Below are 19,653 nucleotides of genomic sequence, written 5' to 3'. Positions count from 1 at the left end.
ACATGATGTCACTTGATGTCACTTGATGTCACATGATGTCACTTGATGTCACATGATGTCACATGATGTCACATGATGTCACTTGATGTCACATGATGTCACTTGATGTCACTTGATGTCACTTGATGTCACATGATGTCACTTGATGTCACTTGATGTCACTTGATGTCACATGATGTCACATGATGTCACATGATGTCACATGATGTCACTTGATGTCACTTGATGTCACATGATGTCACATGATGTCACTTGATGTCACATGATGTCACTTGATGTCACATGATGTCACATGATGTCACTTGATGTCACATGATGTCACTTGATGTCACATGATGTCACTTGATGTCACTTGATGTCACTTGATGTCACATGATGTCACTTGATGTCACTTGATGTCACATGATGTCACATGATGTCACTTGATGTCACTTGATGTCACATGATGTCACATGATGTCACATGATGTCACATGATGTCACTTGATGTCACATGATGTCACATGATGTCACATGATGTCACATGATGTCACTTGATGTCACATGATGTCACTTGATGTCACATGATGTCACATGATGTCACTTGATGTCACATGATGTCACTTGATGTCACTTGATGTCACATGATGTCACTTGATGTCACTTGATGTCACATGATGTCACATGATGTCACATGATGTCACTTGATGTCACATGATGTCACTTGATGTCACATGATGTCACATGATGTCATTTGATGTCACATGATGTCACTTGATGTCACATGATGTCACTTGATGTCACTTGATGTCACTTGATGTCACATGATGTCACTTGATGTCACTTGATGTCACATGATGTCACATGATGTCACATGATGTCACATGATGTCACTTGATGTCACTTGATGTCACTTGATGTCACATGATGTCACTTGATGTCACTTGATGTCACATGATGTCACATGATGTCACATGATGTCACATGATGTCACTTGATGTCACATGATGTCACTTGATGTCACACGATGTCATATGATGTCACATGATGTCACTTGATGTCATATGATGTCACATGATGTCACATGATGTCACACGATGTCATATGATGTCACATGATGTCACATGATGTCACACGATGTCACATGATGTCATATGATGTCACTGGTGATGATGAACAGCTCGGAATCAGAACAACACGACGTTCATCAAAAAGAACAGGAAGAAGTGGCTCCAGGACGAACCTTCACTTCCTGTCCTGGAACCTTCACTTCCTGGCCTGGAGGAACAATGGACCGTTTCTGTTTCACCTCGATTCCTCCTTTTTCAGTCACGTCCACAAAAGAGAGAGAGAAACGTAAACGAGAAGCTCCTGTTTGCTCCTCCTCCTTAGCTCCTCCTCTGCTCTATATCCTGCTCTGCTCTTGTATGTTCTTGTATGTTCTCTCATGTTCTGTCATGTTCTTGTATGTTCTTGTATGTTCTTGTATGTTCTTGTATGTTCTCTCATGTTCTGTCATGTTCTTGTATGTTCTTGTATGTTCTTGTATGTTCTTGTATGTTCTCTCATGTTCTCTCATGTTCTTGTATGTTCTTGTATGTTCTTGTATGTTCTCTCATGTTCTTGTATGTTCTTGTATGTTCTCTCATGTTCTTGTATGTTCTCTCATGTTCTTGTATGTTCTCTCATGTTCTTGTATGTTCTTGTATGTTCTTGTATGTTCTCTTATGTTCTTGTATGTTCTTGTATGTTATCTCATGTTCTTGTATGTTCTTGTATGTTCTTGTATGTTCTCTCATGTTCCTGTATGTTCTCTCATGTTCTTGTATGTTCTTGTATGTTCTCTCATGTTCTTGTATGTTATCTCATGGGCTTGTATGTTCTCTCATGTTCTTGTATGTTCTTGTATGTTCTCTCATGTTCTTGTATGTTCTTGTATGTTCTTTCATGTTCTCTCATGTTCTCTCATGTTCTTGTATGTTCTTGTATGTTCTCGTATGTTCTCTCATGTTCTTGTATGTCTTGTATGTTCTTGTATGTTCTTGTATGTTCTCTCATGTTCTTGTATGTTCTTGTATGTTATCTCATGTTCTTGTATGTTCTCTCATGTTCTTGTATGTTCTCTCATGTTCCTGTATGTTCTCTCATGTTCTTGTATGTTCTTGTATGTTCTCTCATGTTCTTGTATGTTCTTGTATGTTCTCTCATGTTATTGTATGTTCTTGTATGTTCTCTCATGTTCTTGTATGTTCTCTCATGTTCTTGTATGTTCTTGTATGTTCTTGTATGTTCTCTCATGTTCTTGTATGTTCTTGTATGTTCTCTCATGTTCTTGTATGTTCTTGTATGTTCTCTCATGTTCCTGTATGTTCTTGTATGTTCTTGTATGTTCTCTCATGTTCTTGTATGTTCTTGTATGTTCTCTCATGTTCTTGTATGTTCTTGTATGTTCTTTAATGTTCTTCATGTTCTCTCATGTTCTTGTATGTTCTTGTATGTTCTCTCATGTTCTTGTATGTTCTTCTATGTTCTCTCATGTTCTTGTATGTTCTTGTATGTTCTTGTATGTTCGTGTATGTTCTCTCATGTTCTCTCATGTTCTTTTATGTTCTTGTATGTTCTTTCATGTTCTCTCATGTTCCTGTATGTTCTTGTATGTTCTCTCATGTTCTTGTATGTTCTCTCATGTTCTTGTATGTTCTCTCATGTTCTTGTATGTTCTTGTATGTTCTCTCATGTTCTTGTATGTTCTCTCATGTTCTTGTATGTTCTCTCATGTTCTTGTATGTTCTCTCATGTTCTTGTATGTTCTCTCATGTTCTCTCATGTTCCTGTATGTTCTCTCATGTTCTTGTATGTTCTTGTATGTTCTTGTATGTTCTCTCATGTTCTTGTATGTTCTCTCATGGGCTTGTATGTTCTCTCATGTTCTTGTATGTTCTTGTATGTTCTCTCATGTTCTTGTATGTTCTTGTATGTTCTTTCATGTTCTCTCATGTTCTCTCATGTTCTTGTATGTTCTTGTATGTTCTCGTATGTTCTCTCATGTTCTTGTATGTCTTGTATGTTCTTGTATGTTCTTGTATGTTCTCTCATGTTCTTGTATGTTCTTGTATGTTATCTCATGTTCTTGTATGTTCTCTCATGTTCTTGTATGTTCTCTCATGTTCCTGTATGTTCTCTCATGTTCTTGTATGTTCTTGTATGTTCTCTCATGTTCTTGTATGTTCTTGTATGTTCTCTCATGTTATTGTATGTTCTTGTATGTTCTCTCATGTTCTTGTATGTTCTCTCATGTTCTTGTATGTTCTTGTATGTTCTTGTATGTTCTCTCATGTTCTTGTATGTTCTTGTATGTTCTCTCATGTTCTTGTATGTTCTTGTATGTTCTCTCATGTTCCTGTATGTTCTTGTATGTTCTTGTATGTTCTCTCATGTTCTTGTATGTTCTTGTATGTTCTCTCATGTTCTTGTATGTTCTTGTATGTTCTTTAATGTTCTTCATGTTCTCTCATGTTCTTGTATGTTCTTGTATGTTCTCTCATGTTCTTGTATGTTCTTCTATGTTCTCTCATGTTCTTGTATGTTCTTGTATGTTCGTGTATGTTCTCTCATGTTCTCTCATGTTCTTTTATGTTCTTGTATGTTCTTTCATGTTCTCTCATGTTCCTGTATGTTCTTGTATGTTCTCTCATGTTCTTGTATGTTCTCTCATGTTCTTGTATGTTCTCTCATGTTCTTGTATGTTCTTGTATGTTCTTTAATGTTCTCTCATGTTCTCTCATGTTCCTGTATGTTCTCTCATGTTCTTGTATGTTCTTGTATGTTCTTGTATGTTCTCTCATGTTCTTGTATGTTCTCTCATGTTCTCTCATGTTCTCTCATGTTCTTGTATGTTCTTGTATTTTCTCTCATGTTCTTGTATGTTCTCTCATGTTCTCTCATGTTCCTGTATGTTCTCTCATGTTCTTGTATGTTCTTGTATGTTCTTGTATGTTCTCTCATGTTCTTGTATGTTCTCTCATGTTCTCTCATGTTCTCTCATGTTCTTGTATGTTCTTGTATTTTCTCTCATGTTCTTGTATGTTCTTGTATGTTCTCTCATGTTCTCTCATGTTCTCTCATGCTTTTTGTATGTTCTCTCATGTTCTTGTATGTTCTCTCATGTTCTCTCATGTTCTCTCATGTTCTTGTATGTTCTCTCATGTTCTCTCATGTTCCTGTATGTTCTCTCATGCTTCTTGTATGTTCTCTCATGTTTTTGTGTGTTCTCTCATGTTCTTTTATGTTCTCTCATGTTCTCTCATGTTCTCTCATGTTCTTGTATGTTTTCTCATGTTCTCTCATGTTCCTGTATGTTCTCTCATGTTCTCTCATGTTCTTGTATCTTCTTGTATGTTCTCTCATGTTCTTGTATGTTCTCTCATGTTCTTGTATGTTCTCTCATGTTCTTGTATGTTCTCTCATGTTCTTGTATGTTCTCTCATGTTCTTGTATGTTCTCTCATGTTTTTGTATGTTCTCTCATGTTCTTGTATGTTCTTTCATGTTCTCTCATGTTCTCTCATGTTCCTGTATGTTCTCTCATGTTCTTGTATGTTCTTGTATGTTCTCTCATGTTCTTGTATGTTCTTGTATGTTCTCTCATGTTCTCTCATGTTCTTGTATGTTCTTGTATGTTCTTTCATGTTCTCTCATGTTCTCTCATGTTCTTGTATGTTCTTGTATGTTCGTGTATGTTCTCTCATGTTCTCTCATGTTCTTGTATGTTCTCTCATGTTCTCTCATGTTCTTGTATGTTCTCTCATGTTCTTGTATGTTCTCTCATGTTCTTTAATGTTCTCTCATGTTCTCTCATGTTCCTGTATGTTCTCTCATGTTCTTGTATGTTCTCTCATGTTCTTGTATGTTCTTGTATTTTCTCTCATGTTCTTGTATGTTCTTGTATGTTCTCTCATGTTCTCTCAAGTTCTCTCATGTTCTCTCATGCTTTTTGTATGTTCTCTCATGTTCTCTCATGTTCTTGTATGTTCTCTCATGTTCTCTCATGTTCTTGTATGTTCTCTCATGTTCCTGTATGTTCTCTCATTTTCTTGTATGTTCTCTCATGTTCCTGTATGTTCTCTCATGTTCCTGTATGTTGTCTCATGTTCTTGTATGTTCTTGTATGTTCTCTCATGTTCTTGTATGTTCTTGTATGTTCTTTCATGTTCTTGTATGTTCGTGTATGTTCTCTCATGTTCTCTCATGTTCTTGTATGTTCTTCTATGTTCTCTCATGTTCTTGTATGTTCTTGTATGTTCTCTCATGTTTTTGTATGTTCTTCTATGTTCTCTCATGTTCTCTCATGTTCTTGTATGTTCTTCTATGTTCTCTCATGTTCCTGTATGTTCTCTCATGTTCTCTCATGTTCCTGTATGTTCTTGTATGTTCTTTCATGTTCTCTCATGTTCTCTCATGTTCTTGTATGTTCTTGTATGTTCTTTCATGTTCTCTCATGTTCTCTCATGTTCTTGTATGTTCTTGTATGTTCTTGTATGTTCTTTCATGTTCTCTCATGTTCTCTCATGTTCTTGTATGTTCTTGTATGTTCTTTCATGTTCTCTCATGTTCTCTCATGTTCTTGTATGTTCTTGTATGTTCTCTCATGTTCTTGTATGTTCGTGTATGTTCTCTCATGTTCTCTCATGTTCCTGTATGTTCTCTCATGTTCTTGTATGTTCTTTCATGTTCTCTCATGTTCTCTCATGTTCTTGTATGTTCTTGTATGTTCTTTCATGTTCTCTCATGTTCTCTCATGTTCTTGTATGTTCTCTCATGTTCTTGTATGTTCGTGTATGTTCTCTCATGTTCTCTCATGTTCTTGTATGTTCTTGTATGTTCTCTCATGTTCTCTCATGTTCTTGTATGTTCTCTCATGTTCTTGTATGTTCTTGTATGTTCTTTAATGTTCTCTCATGTTCTCTCATGTTCCTGTATGTTCTCTCATGTTCTTGTATGTTCTCTCATGTTCTGGTATGTTCTCTCATGTTCTTGTATGTTCTCTCATGTTCTCTCATGTTCTCTCATGTTCTCTCATGTTCTTGTATGTTCTTGTATTTTCTCTCATGTTCTTGTATGTTCTTGTATGTTCTCTCATGTTCTTGTATGTTCTCTCATGTTCTTGTATGTTCTCTCATGTTCTCTCATGCTTTTTGTATGTTCTCTCATGTTCTCTCATGTTCCTGTATGTTCTCTCATGTTCCTGTATGTTCTCTCATATTCTTGTATGTTCTCTCATGTTCTCTCATGTTCTCTCATGTTCCTGTATGTTCTCTCATCTTCTTGTATGTTCTACCATTTTCTTGTATGTTCTCTTATGTTCCTGTATGTTCTCTCATGTTCTCTCATGTTCCTGTATGTTTTCTCATGTTCTCTCATGTTCCTGTATGTTCTCTGATGTTCTCTCATGTTCCTGTATGTTCTCTCATGTTCTTGTATGTTCTCTCATGTTTTTGTGTGTTCTCTCATGTTCTTGTATGTTCTTGTATGTTCTCTCATGTTCTTGTATGTTCTCTCATGTTCTTGTATGTTCTTGTATGTTCTTTCATGTTCTTGTATGTTCTTGTATGTTCTCTCATGTTTTTGTGTGTTCTCTCATGTTCTCTCATGTTCTCTCATGTTCTCTCATGTTCTCTCATGTTCTTGTATGTTCTTGTATTTTCTCTCATGTTCTTGTATGTTCTTGTATGTTCTCTCATGTTCTTGTATGTTCTCTCATGTTCTTGTATGTTCTCTCATGTTCTCTCATGCTTTTTGTATGTTCTCTCATGTTCTCTCATGTTCCTGTATGTTCTCTCATGTTCCTGTATGTTCTCTCATATTCTTGTATGTTCTCTCATGTTCTCTCATGTTCTCTCATGTTCTCTCATCTTCTTGTATGTTCTCCCATTTTCTTGTATGTTCTCTCATGTTCTCTCATGTTCTCAAATGTTCCTGTATGTTCTCTCATGTTCTCTCATGTTCCTGTATGTTCTCTCATGTTCTCTCATGTTCCTGTATGTTCTCTGATGTTCTCTCATGTTCCTGTATGTTCTCTCATGTTCTTGTATGTTCTCTCATGTTTTTGTGTGTTCTCTCATGTTCTTGTATGTTCTTGTATGTTCTCTCATATTATTGTATGTTCTTGTATGTTCTTGTATGTTCTCTCATGTTTTTGTGTGTTCTCTCATGTTCTTGTATGTTCTTGTATGTTCTCTCATATTATTGTATGTTCTTGTATGTTCTCTCATGTTTTTGTGTGTTCTCTCATGTTCTTGTATGTTCTCTCATGTTCTTGTATGTTCTCTCATGTTCTTGTATGTTCTTGTATGTTCTTTCATGTTCTCTCATGTTTTTGTGTGTTCTCTCATGTTCCTGTATGTTCTCTCATGTTCCTGTATGTTCTTGTATGTTCTCTCATGTTCTTGTATGTTCTTGTATGTTCGTGTATGTTCTCTCATGTTCTTGTATGTTCTTGTATGTTTTTTCATGTTCTCTCATGTTCTTGTATGTTCTTGTATGTTCGTGTATGTTCTCTCATGTTCTCTCATGTTCTTGTATGTTATTGTATGTTCTCTCATGTTCTCTCATGTTCTTGTATGTTCTCTCATGTTCTTGTATGTTCTTGTATGTTCTTTAATGTTCTCTCATGTTCTCTCATGTTCCTGTATGTTCTCTCATGTTCTTGTATGTTCTTGTATGTTCTCTCATGTTCTCTCATGCTTTTTGTATGTTCTCTCATGTTCTCTCATGTTCTTGTATGTTCTCTCATGTTCTCTCATGTTCCTGTATGTTCTTGTATGTTCTTTCATGTTCTCTCATGTTCTCTCATGTTCTTGTATGTTCTTGTATGTTCTTTCATGTTCTCTCATGTTCTCTCATGTTCTTGTATGTTCTTGTATGTTCTCTCATGTTCTTGTATGTTCTTGTATGTTCTCTCATGTTCTCTCATGTTCTCTCATGCTTTTTGTATGTTCTCTCATGTTCTCTCATGTTCTTGTATGTTCTCTCATGTTCTCTCATGTTCTTGTATGTTCTCTCATGTTCTCTCATGTTCCTGTATTTTATCTCATGTTCTCTCATGTTCCTGTATGTTCTCTGATGTTCTCTCATGTTCCTGTATGTTCTCTCATGTTCTTGTATGTTCTCTCATGTTCTCTCATGTTCTCTCATGTTCTTGTATGTTCTCCCATGTTCTTGTATGTTCTCTCATGTTCTCTCATGGTCCTGTATGTTCTCTCATGTTCTCTCATGTTCTTGTATGTTCTCTCATGTTCTCTCATGTTCTTGTATGTTCTCTCATGTTCCTGTATGTTCTCTCATGTTCCTGTATGTTCTCTCATGTTCTCTCATGTTCCTGTATGTTCTTGTATGTTCTTTCATGTTCTCTCATGTTCTCTCATGTTCTTGTATGTTCTTGTATGTTCTTTCATGTTCTCTCATGTTCTCTCATGTTCTTGTATGTTCTTGTATGTTCTTGTATGTTCTTTCATGTTCTCTCATGTTCTCTCATGTTCTTGTATGTTCTCTCATGTTCTTGTATGTTCGTGTATGTTCTGTCATGTTCTCTCATGTTCCTGTATGTTCTCTCATGTTCTTGTATGTTCTTTCATGTTCTCTCATGTTCTCTCATGTTCTTGTATGTTCGTGTATGTTCTCTCATGTTCTCTCATGTTCTTGTATGTTCTCTCATGTTCTTGTATGTTCGTGTATGTTCTCTCATGTTCTCTCATGTTCTTGTATGTTCTTGTATGTTCTCTCATGTTCTCTCATGTTCTTGTATGTTCTCTCATGTTCTTGTATGTTCTCTCATGTTCTGGTATGTTCTCTCATGTTCTGGTATGTTCTCTCATGTTCTTGTATGTTCTCTCATGTTCTCTCATGTTCTCTCATGTTCTCTCATGTTCTTGTATGTTCTCTCATGTTCTTGTATGTTCTCTCATGTTCTCTCATGTTCCTGTATGTTCTCTCATGTTCCTGTATGTTCTCTCATATTCTTGTATGTTCTCTCATGTTCTCTCATGTTCTCTCATGTTCCTGTATGTTCTCTCATCTTCTTGTATGTTCTCCCATTTTCTTGTATGTTCTCTCATGTTCTCTCATGTTCCTGTATGTTCTCTCATGTTCTCTCATGTTCCTGTATGTTCTCTCATGTTCTCTCATGTTCCTGTATGTTCTCTGATGTTCTCTCATGTTCCTGTATGTTCTCTCATGTTCTTGTATGTTCTTGTATGTTCTCTCATATTATTGTATGTTCTTGTATGTTCTCTCATGTTTTTGTGTGTTCTCTCATGTTCTTGTATGTTCTTGTATGTTCTCTCATATTATTGTATGTTCTTGTATGTTCTCTCATGTTTTTGTGTGTTCTTGTATGTTCTCTCATGTTCTTGTATGTTCTTTCATGTTCTCTCATGTTTTTGTGTGTTCTCTCATGTTCTCTCATGTTCTCTCATGTTCTTGTATGTTCTTGTATTTTCTCTCATGTTCTTGTATGTTCTTGTATGTTCTCTCATGTTCTTGTATGTTCTCTCATGTTCTTGTATGTTCTCTCATGCTTTTTGTATGTTCTCTCATGCTTTTTGTATGTTCTCTCATGTTCTCTCATGTTCCTGTATGTTCTCTCATGTTCTTGTATGTTCTCTCATGTTCTCTCATGTTCCTGTATGTTCTCTCATCTTCTTGTATGTTCTCCCATTTTCTTGTATATTCTCTCATGTTCTCTCATATTCTTGTATGTTCTCTCATGTTCTCTCATGTTCCTGTATGTTCTCTCATGTTCCTGTATGTTCTCTCATGTTCCTGTATGTTCTCTCATATTCTTGTATGTTCTCTCATGTTCTCTCATGTTCTCTCATGTTCTCTCATGTTCCTGTATGTTCTCTGATGTTCTCTCATGTTCCTGTATGTTCTCTCATGTTTTTGTGTGTTCTCTCATGTTCTTGTATGTTCTTGTATGTTCTCTCATATTATTGTATGTTCTTGTATGTTCTCTCATGTTTTTGTGTGTTCTCTCATGTTCTTGTATGTTCTTGTATGTTCTCTCATGTTCTTGTATGTTATCTCATGTTCTTGTATGTTCTTTCATGTTCTCTCATGTTTTTGTGTGTTCTCTCATGTTCCTGTATGTTCTCTCATGTTCCTGTATGTTCTTGTATGTTCTCTCATGTTCTTGTATGTTCTTGTATGTTCGTGTATGTTCTCTCATGTTCTTGTATGTTCTCTCATGTTCTCTCATGTTCTTGTATGTTCTTGTATGTTCGTGTATGTTCTCTCATGTTCTCTCATGTTCCTGTATGTTCTCTCATGTTCTTGTATGTTCTTGTATGTTCTCTCATGTTCTCTCATGCTTTTTGTATGTTCTCTCATGTTCTCTCATGTTCTTGTATGTTCTCTCATGTTCCTGTATGTTCTCGCATTTTCTTGTATGTTCTCTCATGTTCCTGTATGTTCTATCATGTTCTCTCATGTTCCTGTATTTTCTCTCATGTTCCTGTATGTTCTCTCATGTTCTTGTATGTTCTCTCATGTTCCTGTATGTTCTCTGATGTTCTCTCATGTTCCTGTATGTTCTCGCATTTTCTTGTATGTTCTCTCATGTTCCTGTATGTTCTATCATGTTCTCTCATGTTCCTGTATTTTCTCTCATGTTCCTGTATGTTCTCTCATGTTCTTGTATGTTCTCTCATGTTCCTGTATGTTCTCTCATGTTCTTGTATGTTCTCTCATGTTCCTGTATGTTCTATCATGTTCTCTCATGTTCCTGTATTTTCTCTCATGTTCCTGTATGTTCTCTCATGTTCTTGTATGTTCTCTCATGTTCTTGTATGTTCTCTCATGTTCTCTCATGTTCCTGTATCTTCTCTCATGTTCTTGTATGTTCTCCCATGTTCTTGTATGTTCTTGTATGTTCTCTCATGTTCTTGTATGTTCTCTCATGTTCTTGTATGTTCTCTCATGTTTTTGTATGTTCTCTCATGTTCCTGTATGTTCTCTCATGTTCTCTCATGTTCCTGTATGTTCTTGTATGTTATTTCATGTTCTCTCATGTTCTTGTATGTTCTTGTATGTTCTTTCATGTTCTCTCATGTTCTCTCATGTTCTTGTATGTTCTTGTATGTTCTTTCATGTTCTCTCATGTTCTCTCATGTTCTTGTATGTTCTTGTATGTTCTTTCATGTTCTCTCATGTTCTCTCATGTTCTTGTATGTTCTTGTATGTTCTCTCATGTTCTCTCATGTTCTTGTATCTTCTTGTATGTTCTCTCATGTTCTTGTATGTTCTCTCATGTTCTTGTATGTTCTCTCATGTTCCTGTATGTTCTCTCATGTTCTCTCATGTTCCTGTATGTTCTTGTATGTTATTTCATGTTCTCTCATGTTCTTGTATGTTCTTGTATGTTCTTTCATGTTCTCTCATGTTCTCTCATGTTCTTGTATGTTCTTGTATGTTCTCTCATGTTCTTGTATGTTCTTGTATGTTCTCTCATGTTCTTGTATGTTCTTGTATGTTTTCTCATGTTCTTGTATGTTCTTTCATGTTCTCTCATGTTCTCTCATGTTCTTGTATGTTCTTGTATGTTCTCTCATGTTCTTGTATGTTCTTGTATGTTCTCTCATGTTCTTGTATGTTCGTGTATGTTCTCTCATGTTCTCTCATGTTCTTGTATGTTCTTGTATGTTCTTTCATGTTCTCTCATGTTCTCTCATGTTCCTGTATGTTCTTGTATGTTCTCTCATGTTCTTGTATGTTCTTGTATGTTCGTGTATGTTCTCTCATGTTATCTCATGTTCTTGTATGTTCTCTCATGTTCTTGTATGTTCTTGTATGTTCTTTAATGTTCTCTCATGTTCTCTCATGTTCTCTCATGTTCTTGTATGTTCTTGTATGTTCTCTCATGTTCCTGTATGTTCTCTCATGTTCCTGTATGTTCTCTCATGTTCCTGTATGTTCTCTCATGTTCTCTCATGTTCCTGTATGTTCTCTCACATTCTTGTATGTTCTCTCATGTTCTCTCATGTTCTTGTATGTTCTCTCATGTTCTTGTATGTTCTTGTATTTTCTCTCATGTTCTTGTATGTTCTTGTATGTTCTCTCATGTTCTCTCATGTTCTTGTATGTTCTCTCATGTTCTTGTATGTTCTTGTAAGTTCTTTAATGTTCTCTCATGTCCTCTCATGTTCCTGTATGTTCTCTCATGTTCTTGTATGTTCTCTCATGTTCTTGTATGTTCTCTCATGTTCTTGTATGTTCTCTCATGTTCTTGTATGTTCTCTCATGTTCTCTCATGTTCTCTCATGTTCTCTCATGTTCTTGTATGTTCTCTCATGTTCTCTCATGTTCCTGTATGTTCTCTCATGTTCTTGTATGTTCTCCCATGTTCTTGTATGTTCTTGTATGTTCTCTCATGTTCTTGTATGTTCTTGTATGTTCTTTAATGTTCTCTCATGTTCTCTCATGTTCTTGTATGTTCTTGTATGTTCTCTCATGTTCCTGTATGTTCTCTCATGTTCCTGTATGTTCTCTCATGTTCCTGTATGTTCTCTCATGTTCTCTCATGTTCCTGTATGTTCTCTCACATTCTTGTATGTTCTCTCATGTTCTCTCATGTTCTTGTATGTTCTCTCATGTTCTTGTATGTTCTTGTATTTTCTCTCATGTTCTTGTATGTTCTTGTATGTTCTCTCATGTTCTCTCATGTTCTTGTATGTTCTCTCATGTTCTTGTATGTTCTCTCATGTTCTTGTAAGTTCTTTAATGTTCTCTCATGTTCTCTCATGTTCCTGTATGTTCTCTCATGTTCTTGTATGTTCTCTCATGTTCTTGTATGTTCTCTCATGTTCTTGTATGTTCTCTCATGTTCTTGTATGTTCTCTCATGTTCTCTCATGTTCTCTCATGTTCTCTCATGTTCTTGTATGTTCTCTCATGTTCTCTCATGTTCTCTCATGTTCTCTCATGTTCTTGTATGTTCTCTCATGTTCTCTCATGTTCTCTCATGTTCCTGTATGTTCTCTCATGTTCCTGTATGTTCTCTCATATTCTTGTATGTTCTCTCATGTTCTCTCATGTTCCTGTATTTTATCTCATGTTCTCTCATGTTCCTGTATGTTCTCTCATGTTCTCTCATGTTCCTGTATGTTCTCTCATATTCTTGTATGTTCTCTCATGTTCTCTCATGTTCTTGTATGTTCTCTCATGTTCTTGTATGTTCTCTCATGTTCCTGTATGTTCTCTCATGTTCCTGTATGTTCTCTCATGTTCTCTCATGTTCTCTCATGTTCTTGTATGTTCTTGTATGTTCTCTCATGTTCTCTCATGCTTTTTGTATGTTCTCTCATGTTCTCTCATGTTCTCTCATGTTCTCTCATGTTCCTGTATGTTCTCTCATGTTCTCTCATGTTCCTGTATGTTCTCTCATGTTCTTGTATGTTCTCTCATGTTTTTGTGTGTTCTCTCATGTTCTTGTATGTTCTTGTATGTTCTCTCATGTTATTGTATGTTCTTGTATGTTCTCTCAAGTTTTTGTGTGTTCTCTCATGTTCTTGTATGTTCTCTCATGTTCTCTCATGTTTTTGTGTGTTCTCTCATGTTCCTGTATGTTCTCTCATGTTCTTGTATGTTCTCTCATGTTCTTGTATGTTCTTGTATGTTCGTGTATGTTCTCTCATGTTCTCTCATGTTCCTGTATGTTCTCTCATGTTCCTGTATGTTCTCTCATGTTCTCTCATGTTCTCTCATGTTCTTGTATGTTCTCCCATGTTCTTGTATGTTCTCTCATGTTCTCTCATGTTCTTATATCTTCTTGTATGTTCTCTCATGTTTTTGTATGTTCTCTCATGTTCCTGTATGTTCTCTCATGTTTTTGTATGTTCTCTCATGTTCTCTCATGTTCTCTCATGTTCTCTTATGTTCTCTCATGTTCTCTCATGTTCTCTCATGTTCTCTCATGTTCTCTCATGTTCTCTCATGTTCCTGTATGTTCTCTCATGTTTTTGTATGTTCTCTCATGTTCTCTCATGTTCTCTCATGTTCCTGTATGTTCTCTCATGTTCTCTCATGTTCTTGTATGTTCTCTCATGTTCTTGTATGTTCTCTCATGTTCTCTCATGTTCCTGTATGTTCTCTCATGTTTTTGTATGTTCTCTCATGTTCCTGTATGTTCTCTCATGTTCTCTCATGTTCTCTCATGTTCTTGTATGTTCTCTCATGTTTTTGTGTGTTCTCTCATGTTCCTGTATGTTCTCTCATGTTCTCTCATGTTCTTGTATCTTCTTGTATGTTCTCTCATGTTCTTGTATGTTCTCTCATGTTCTCTCATGTTCCTGTATGTTCTCTCATGTTTTTGTATGTTCTCTCATGTTCTCTCATGTTCTTGTATGTTCTCTCATGTTCTCTCATGTTCTTGTATGTTCTCTCATGTTCTCTCATGTTCTTGTATGTTCTCCCATGTTCTTGTATGTTCTCTCATGTTCTCTCATGTTCTCTCATGTTCGTGTATGTTCTCTCATGTTCTCTCATGTTCTTGTATGTTCTCTCATATTTTTCTGAAATCATTAAAGCTTCAGTAGTAACGGGCGTGTCTTGTTGCCGCAGTAACAGATGAACAACCGGCTCAGCTGCCGTTAGAACTCATTTCCACATCCAAGTGTACAACACTTAGAGCTAACTCACTTTGCACCTGTAACTGACAAAACTGTCCATGAGATCATCACCAGTCTGAGTTAATCTACATGCTGCCTTGATGTGTTACCCACCAGATTTCTAAAGTCTGTGCTGAACAGTTTGTTAGCACCATTCACTCACATAGTTCAATCTGGAACATTCCCAATGTCTTTGAAAACTGCGGTCATAAAGCCTCTCCTAAAGAAGAGCAGTCTTGATGCCGCAGTACTGAGTCATTACCGGCCCATCTCTAATCTGCCATTTTGGGGCAAAGTCCTTGAAAAGGTTGTTTACCAACAGCTCACAGATTTCCTCTTAATAAACAACTCATTTGATGTTTTTCAGTCAGGTTTTAGACCTCATCACAGCACTGAGACTGCTCTTGTCAAGGTGACAAATGACATCCGCCTGAACACTGACACGGGCAAAGCCTCAGTCTTAATTCTGTTAGATCTGAGTGCTGCTTTTCACACTGTCGATCATGGGATCCTCTTACAGAGACTAGAGGACTGGGTGGGCATCACTGGCACTGCCCTAAACTGGTTAAGGTCCTATCTGGAAGACAGGAAGTACTTTGTTGAAATTGGTAGCTGTGTCTCAGACCACATGACCCTGACCTGTGGAGTGGACTGGTGCCAGAGTCAGGACTAAACATGGACCGGCCTCCTGCTGGTGCCAGAGTCAGGACTAAACATGGACCGGCCTCCTGCTAGTGTCAGAGTCAGGACTAAACATGGACCGGCCTCCTGCTGGTGCCAGAGTCAGGACTAAACATGGAACAGCCTCCTGCTGGTGCCAGAGTCAGGACTAAACATGGACCGGCCTCCTGCTGGTGCCAGAGTCAGGACTAAACATGGACCGGCCTCCTGCTGGTGCCAGAGTCAGGACTAAACATGGACCGGCCTCCTGCTGGTGCCAGAGTCAGGACTAAACAGAAGATGTGAAACAGGTTCTACTCTGACAATGTTCAAATCTAAGCTAAAAACTGTTTTGTTTAGTTGTGTTTGACTGAAAGGATTTTTCTTTGCACTCTTCTCTTTTATGTCTTAAATTATTTACACGTTACCCTTTTTAATTTAATTTTTTTTGTTTTTTATTTTGACATTTTTGACATTGTAAATACTAAAAAATGTTTCTGGAACTATTTTAGCTTAAAATAGCACCTTTTAAATTGATTCAAATTAAAAGTTCTTTCTTAGAGAAATTCTCTACAATTCTAAAACTACTATTTAGAGACGATTGAACATGTCAATCATTTTACTGGACACAACAGCCCATTTCTTTGTGATTTGGCTGCATTTTGCTGCTGTGAAGCTCTTGTTGTGTCCCTCAGGAGCAGGACAAGGACCTGGTCAGTCTGTGTCGACAGCTCATGGGGAATCTGGAGGATGGAAATTGCACTTTGTGGATCCGAGATCACAACCAGAAGGTCCAGTTTGAGTGGGCGGAGATCCAAGGGAGAGGTGACCACTTCCTGTTCCTGTCCATCTGAAAATCATTAGGCCGCAGTTATTTTATTAAATGAAATATATTGAACAGGCGAAATATAAATATAAATAGAATTTCAAGATTTTTTCTTCCGAGTTTTCCCAAAAGGCCCCACGGGAGGAGGGGGGGGAGTGTAACAGTAGATTTAGCCTGTTTTACATGGGTAGAACAGACTCTTCTAAGTGTGCAGCCTTAAGTCACGGCAAAACGCGCTGGAGAAAATGTGGTAAAAGGGTTTAAAATGTGTATTTGCGATATAAATGAGTTAGCGCTGCGCGTTCTCCCGGGGCCGCACAGGGGCGGAGCCGCACAGGGGCGGAGCCGCACAGGGGCGGGGCCGCACAAGGGGCGGGGCCGCACAAGGGGCGGGGCCGCACAAGGGCGGAGCCGCTCCGTCTCTCACTCCCGCAGGACTTGGACGAAAAATTGCTTCACGCGCTCTTATCTTTTGACTTGATGCCGCTTTTTATATTTCATTTTATGCTATTTTGCGTTGTCGGCGATACTTTACAAAAAAAAAAGATAATAATTTATTTTATTTATATTGTAGAAATCAATCATCTAAGTGCGGCGGATCCGTAAACCAAGTAATAAAAGAACTGTGGCCTAACGAGCTCATTATCATGATTGACTTGTATTAATTGAACGTCTTAAAGGATTTTTCACCTTCAAACATTTGATCTGTTTGTTTTTCAGTGAAAAATGTGATTGTGTCGCAGCAGTTTGAAGACATCACAAAGGTCAGAAGGAACCCTAACCCTGACCCCTGTTTGACCCCTGACCTGACCCCTGTTTGACCCCTGACCCCTGTTTGACTCCTGACCCATGTCTGTTGTGAGAGGGAAAGCTGAGATTCAACTAAAGTGTGTTTGTTGCAGAAGCCGACGGACAATCGGACCCTGATCACCATCTTGGCCTCGTGCGGAGCTCTGCTCATCATGATCATCATCCTCGCCGTGTGCGCCTCGCATCACCGGAAGCCCTACGAGAACCAGGTAAAGAAGCCCTACGAGAACCAGGTAAAGAAGCCCTACGAGAACCAGGTAAAGAAGCCCTACGAGAACCAGGTAAAGAAGCCCTACGAGAACCAGGTAAAGAAGCCCTACGAGAACCAGGTAAAGAAGTAAAGAAGCCCTACGAGAACCAAGTAAAGAAGCCCTACGAGAACCAGGTAAAGAAGCTCTACGAGAACCAAGTAAAGAAGCCCTACGAGAACCAGGTAAAGAAGCCCTACGAGAACCAGGTAAAGAAGCCCTACGAGAACCAGGTAAAGAAGCCCTACGAGAACCAGGTAAAGAAGCCCTACGAGAACCAGGTAAAGAAGCCCTACGAGAACCAGGTAAAGAAGCCCTACGAGAACCAGGTAAAGAAGCCCTACGAGAACCAGGTAAAGAAGCCCTACGAGAACCAGGTAAAGAAGCCCTACGAGAACCAGGTAGAGAAGCCCTACGAGAACCAGGTAAAGAAGCCCTACGAGAACCAGGTAGAGACCGGCTCTGGACCAGGACTGAACCATGGGTCTCACTCTCTCTCCTCCGCCTGGCGCAGCAGCACCTGACGGACGAGCTGCAGACGGTGGAGAACGGTTACCATGACAACCCCACGCTGGAGGTGATGGAGGTCCAGGCGCTGGAGTCGGAGAAGAAGCTGAACCTGAACGGAGAGTTTAACGACAGCTGGATCGTTCCCATGGACAACCTGCTGAAGGAGGAGGGGCCTGACGAGGAGGACACGCACCTGTGAGGGCGGGGCCAGGCACTGATGAGTGATGTCATCAGCGTGGGACTCGCACTGAAAACATGTCAAACTACAGGAGTTAAAATGAGATTTCTATTGTTTTCATCAGTTTAGTTTTATTTATTAAAGGGTGTGGTTTAGTTAAAGGGTGTGGTTTAGTTAAAGGGTGTGGTTTAGTTAAAGGGTGTGGTTTAGTTAAAGGGTGTGGTTTAGTTAAAGGTGCACGACGTGAAGGCTCCGCCCCCTGCTGGTCCCCAAATGTTGCTCTGCCTGAAATGTTCCACAGTGGCATTAAAGCATTCGGCAGCATTTGTCTCGACCTCAAAGGTCACAGTTTCGGACCGTCCAATCAGCTGCAGACGTCGTTGTCATAGCAGCGCTCTAATTGGTCGAGAGAATAGATTCAATTGAAAGTTTCCTCGTTTAACCTTGTGTTTCCTCTAAAAGTGACTTGATGATTCAGTAAAAGTACAGCAGGGGGCGCTGCAGGGGGCGCTGCAGGGGGCTCTACAGGGGGCGCTGCAGGGGGCGCTGCAGGGGGCTCTACAGGGGGCACTGCAGGGGCGCTGCAGGGGGCTCTACAGGGGGCACTGCAGGGGGCTCTACAGGGGGCGCTGCAGGGGGCGCTGCAGGGGGCTCTACAGGGGGCGCTGCAGGGGGCGCTGCAGGGGGCGCTGCAGGGGGCGCTGCAGGGGGCTCTGCAGGGGGTGCTGCAGGGGGCGCTGCAGGGGGCTCTGCAGGGGGTGCTGCAGGGGGCGCTGCAGGGGGCTCTGCAGGGGGCTATTCAATCTAAACGACTCGTTTTAACTCCTGTAACGTTTGTGTGGGTGAAACGTTTGTGCCTTAAAACAAACTTTTGTCTCAAAGACGTTGATGTTTTTGTTTCTGTGGCTTTTGTTTGTCACATTTATGTTTTTCTTTTGTGCTGTTTTAATTCAGACTTCAGCCGTTTGAGCTGGTTTAGATTTAACATGGACAAAAGAAAAAGAGTCTGAGTCCTGGACAAGGTCATCACCAGAAACATCACAGGTCAAAGGTCACGCAAAGAAGACATTTATGCATTATATTAGTAATTAAAGTATTCAGTAATAATCATCAAGACAAACAGCACGTCAAAAGGTCTAAACCAGGACTAAACCAGGACTAAACCAGGACTAAACCAGGTCTAAACCAGGACTAAACCAGGACTAAACCAGGTCTAAACCAGGACTAAACCAGGACTAAACCAGGACTAAACCAGGTCTAAACCAGGACTAAAGCAGGTCTAAACCAGGTCTAAACCAGGTCTAAACCAGGACTAAACCAGGACTAAACCAGGACTAAACCAGGTCTAAACCAGGACTAAACCAGGACTAAACCAGGTCTAAACCAGGTCTAAACCAGGACTAAACCAGGACTAAACCAGGTCTAAACCAGGACTAAACCAGGACTAAACCAGGTCTAAACCAGGTCTAAACCAGGTCTAAACCAGGACTAAACCAGGACTAAACCAAGACTAAGTCCACTTCAGGGACGGCTCAGTTTCACTTTCACAGTGTAAAAAACACAATGGATTTAACACTGGAGTGTCTTTGTTTTAAAGTACATTGTTTGAAGTAAAATAACACGTAGAACACGGTTGAAGCTCGTAAAGTACTTTTGTATTTTTTGAACTCGGAGCGTCGGCTCTAGACAAAGTGTGATGGACTCAGTATTTTTTGTAAAATGTGTTTTTTTTTCCCCAAACCTTTTTATATTTATTTACAATCTGTTTTTGACAAAACACTGGTG

General features: G+C 38.8%; 1 protein-coding gene across 1 annotated transcript in view; it reads left to right on the top strand.

Annotated features, from left to right (window-relative positions):
• podxl (podocalyxin-like) overlaps nt 1–18,349 on the top strand; it is a 43,259-nt gene extending 24,910 nt beyond the window's left edge. The window contains exons 6-9 of the mRNA XM_072453323.1: nt 15,992–16,121; nt 16,843–16,886; nt 17,025–17,141; nt 17,695–18,349. Coding sequence (XP_072309424.1) covers nt 15,992–16,121; nt 16,843–16,886; nt 17,025–17,141; nt 17,695–17,889 — 486 coding nt within the window. The 3' untranslated portion in view covers nt 17,890–18,349. The remainder of the gene's footprint in view (nt 1–15,991; nt 16,122–16,842; nt 16,887–17,024; nt 17,142–17,694) is intronic.
• The last annotated feature ends 1,304 nt before the right edge of the window (nt 18,350–19,653 follow it).

Source organism: Eucyclogobius newberryi, unplaced genomic scaffold, assembly GCF_026437365.1.
Source record: "Eucyclogobius newberryi isolate DKJ021-1_F unplaced genomic scaffold, fEucNew1.0.hap1 SCAF_2, whole genome shotgun sequence".
Lineage (NCBI taxonomy): Eukaryota > Metazoa > Chordata > Actinopteri > Gobiiformes > Gobiidae > Eucyclogobius > Eucyclogobius newberryi.
This window is presented reverse-complemented; position numbering and strand designations above follow the sequence as displayed.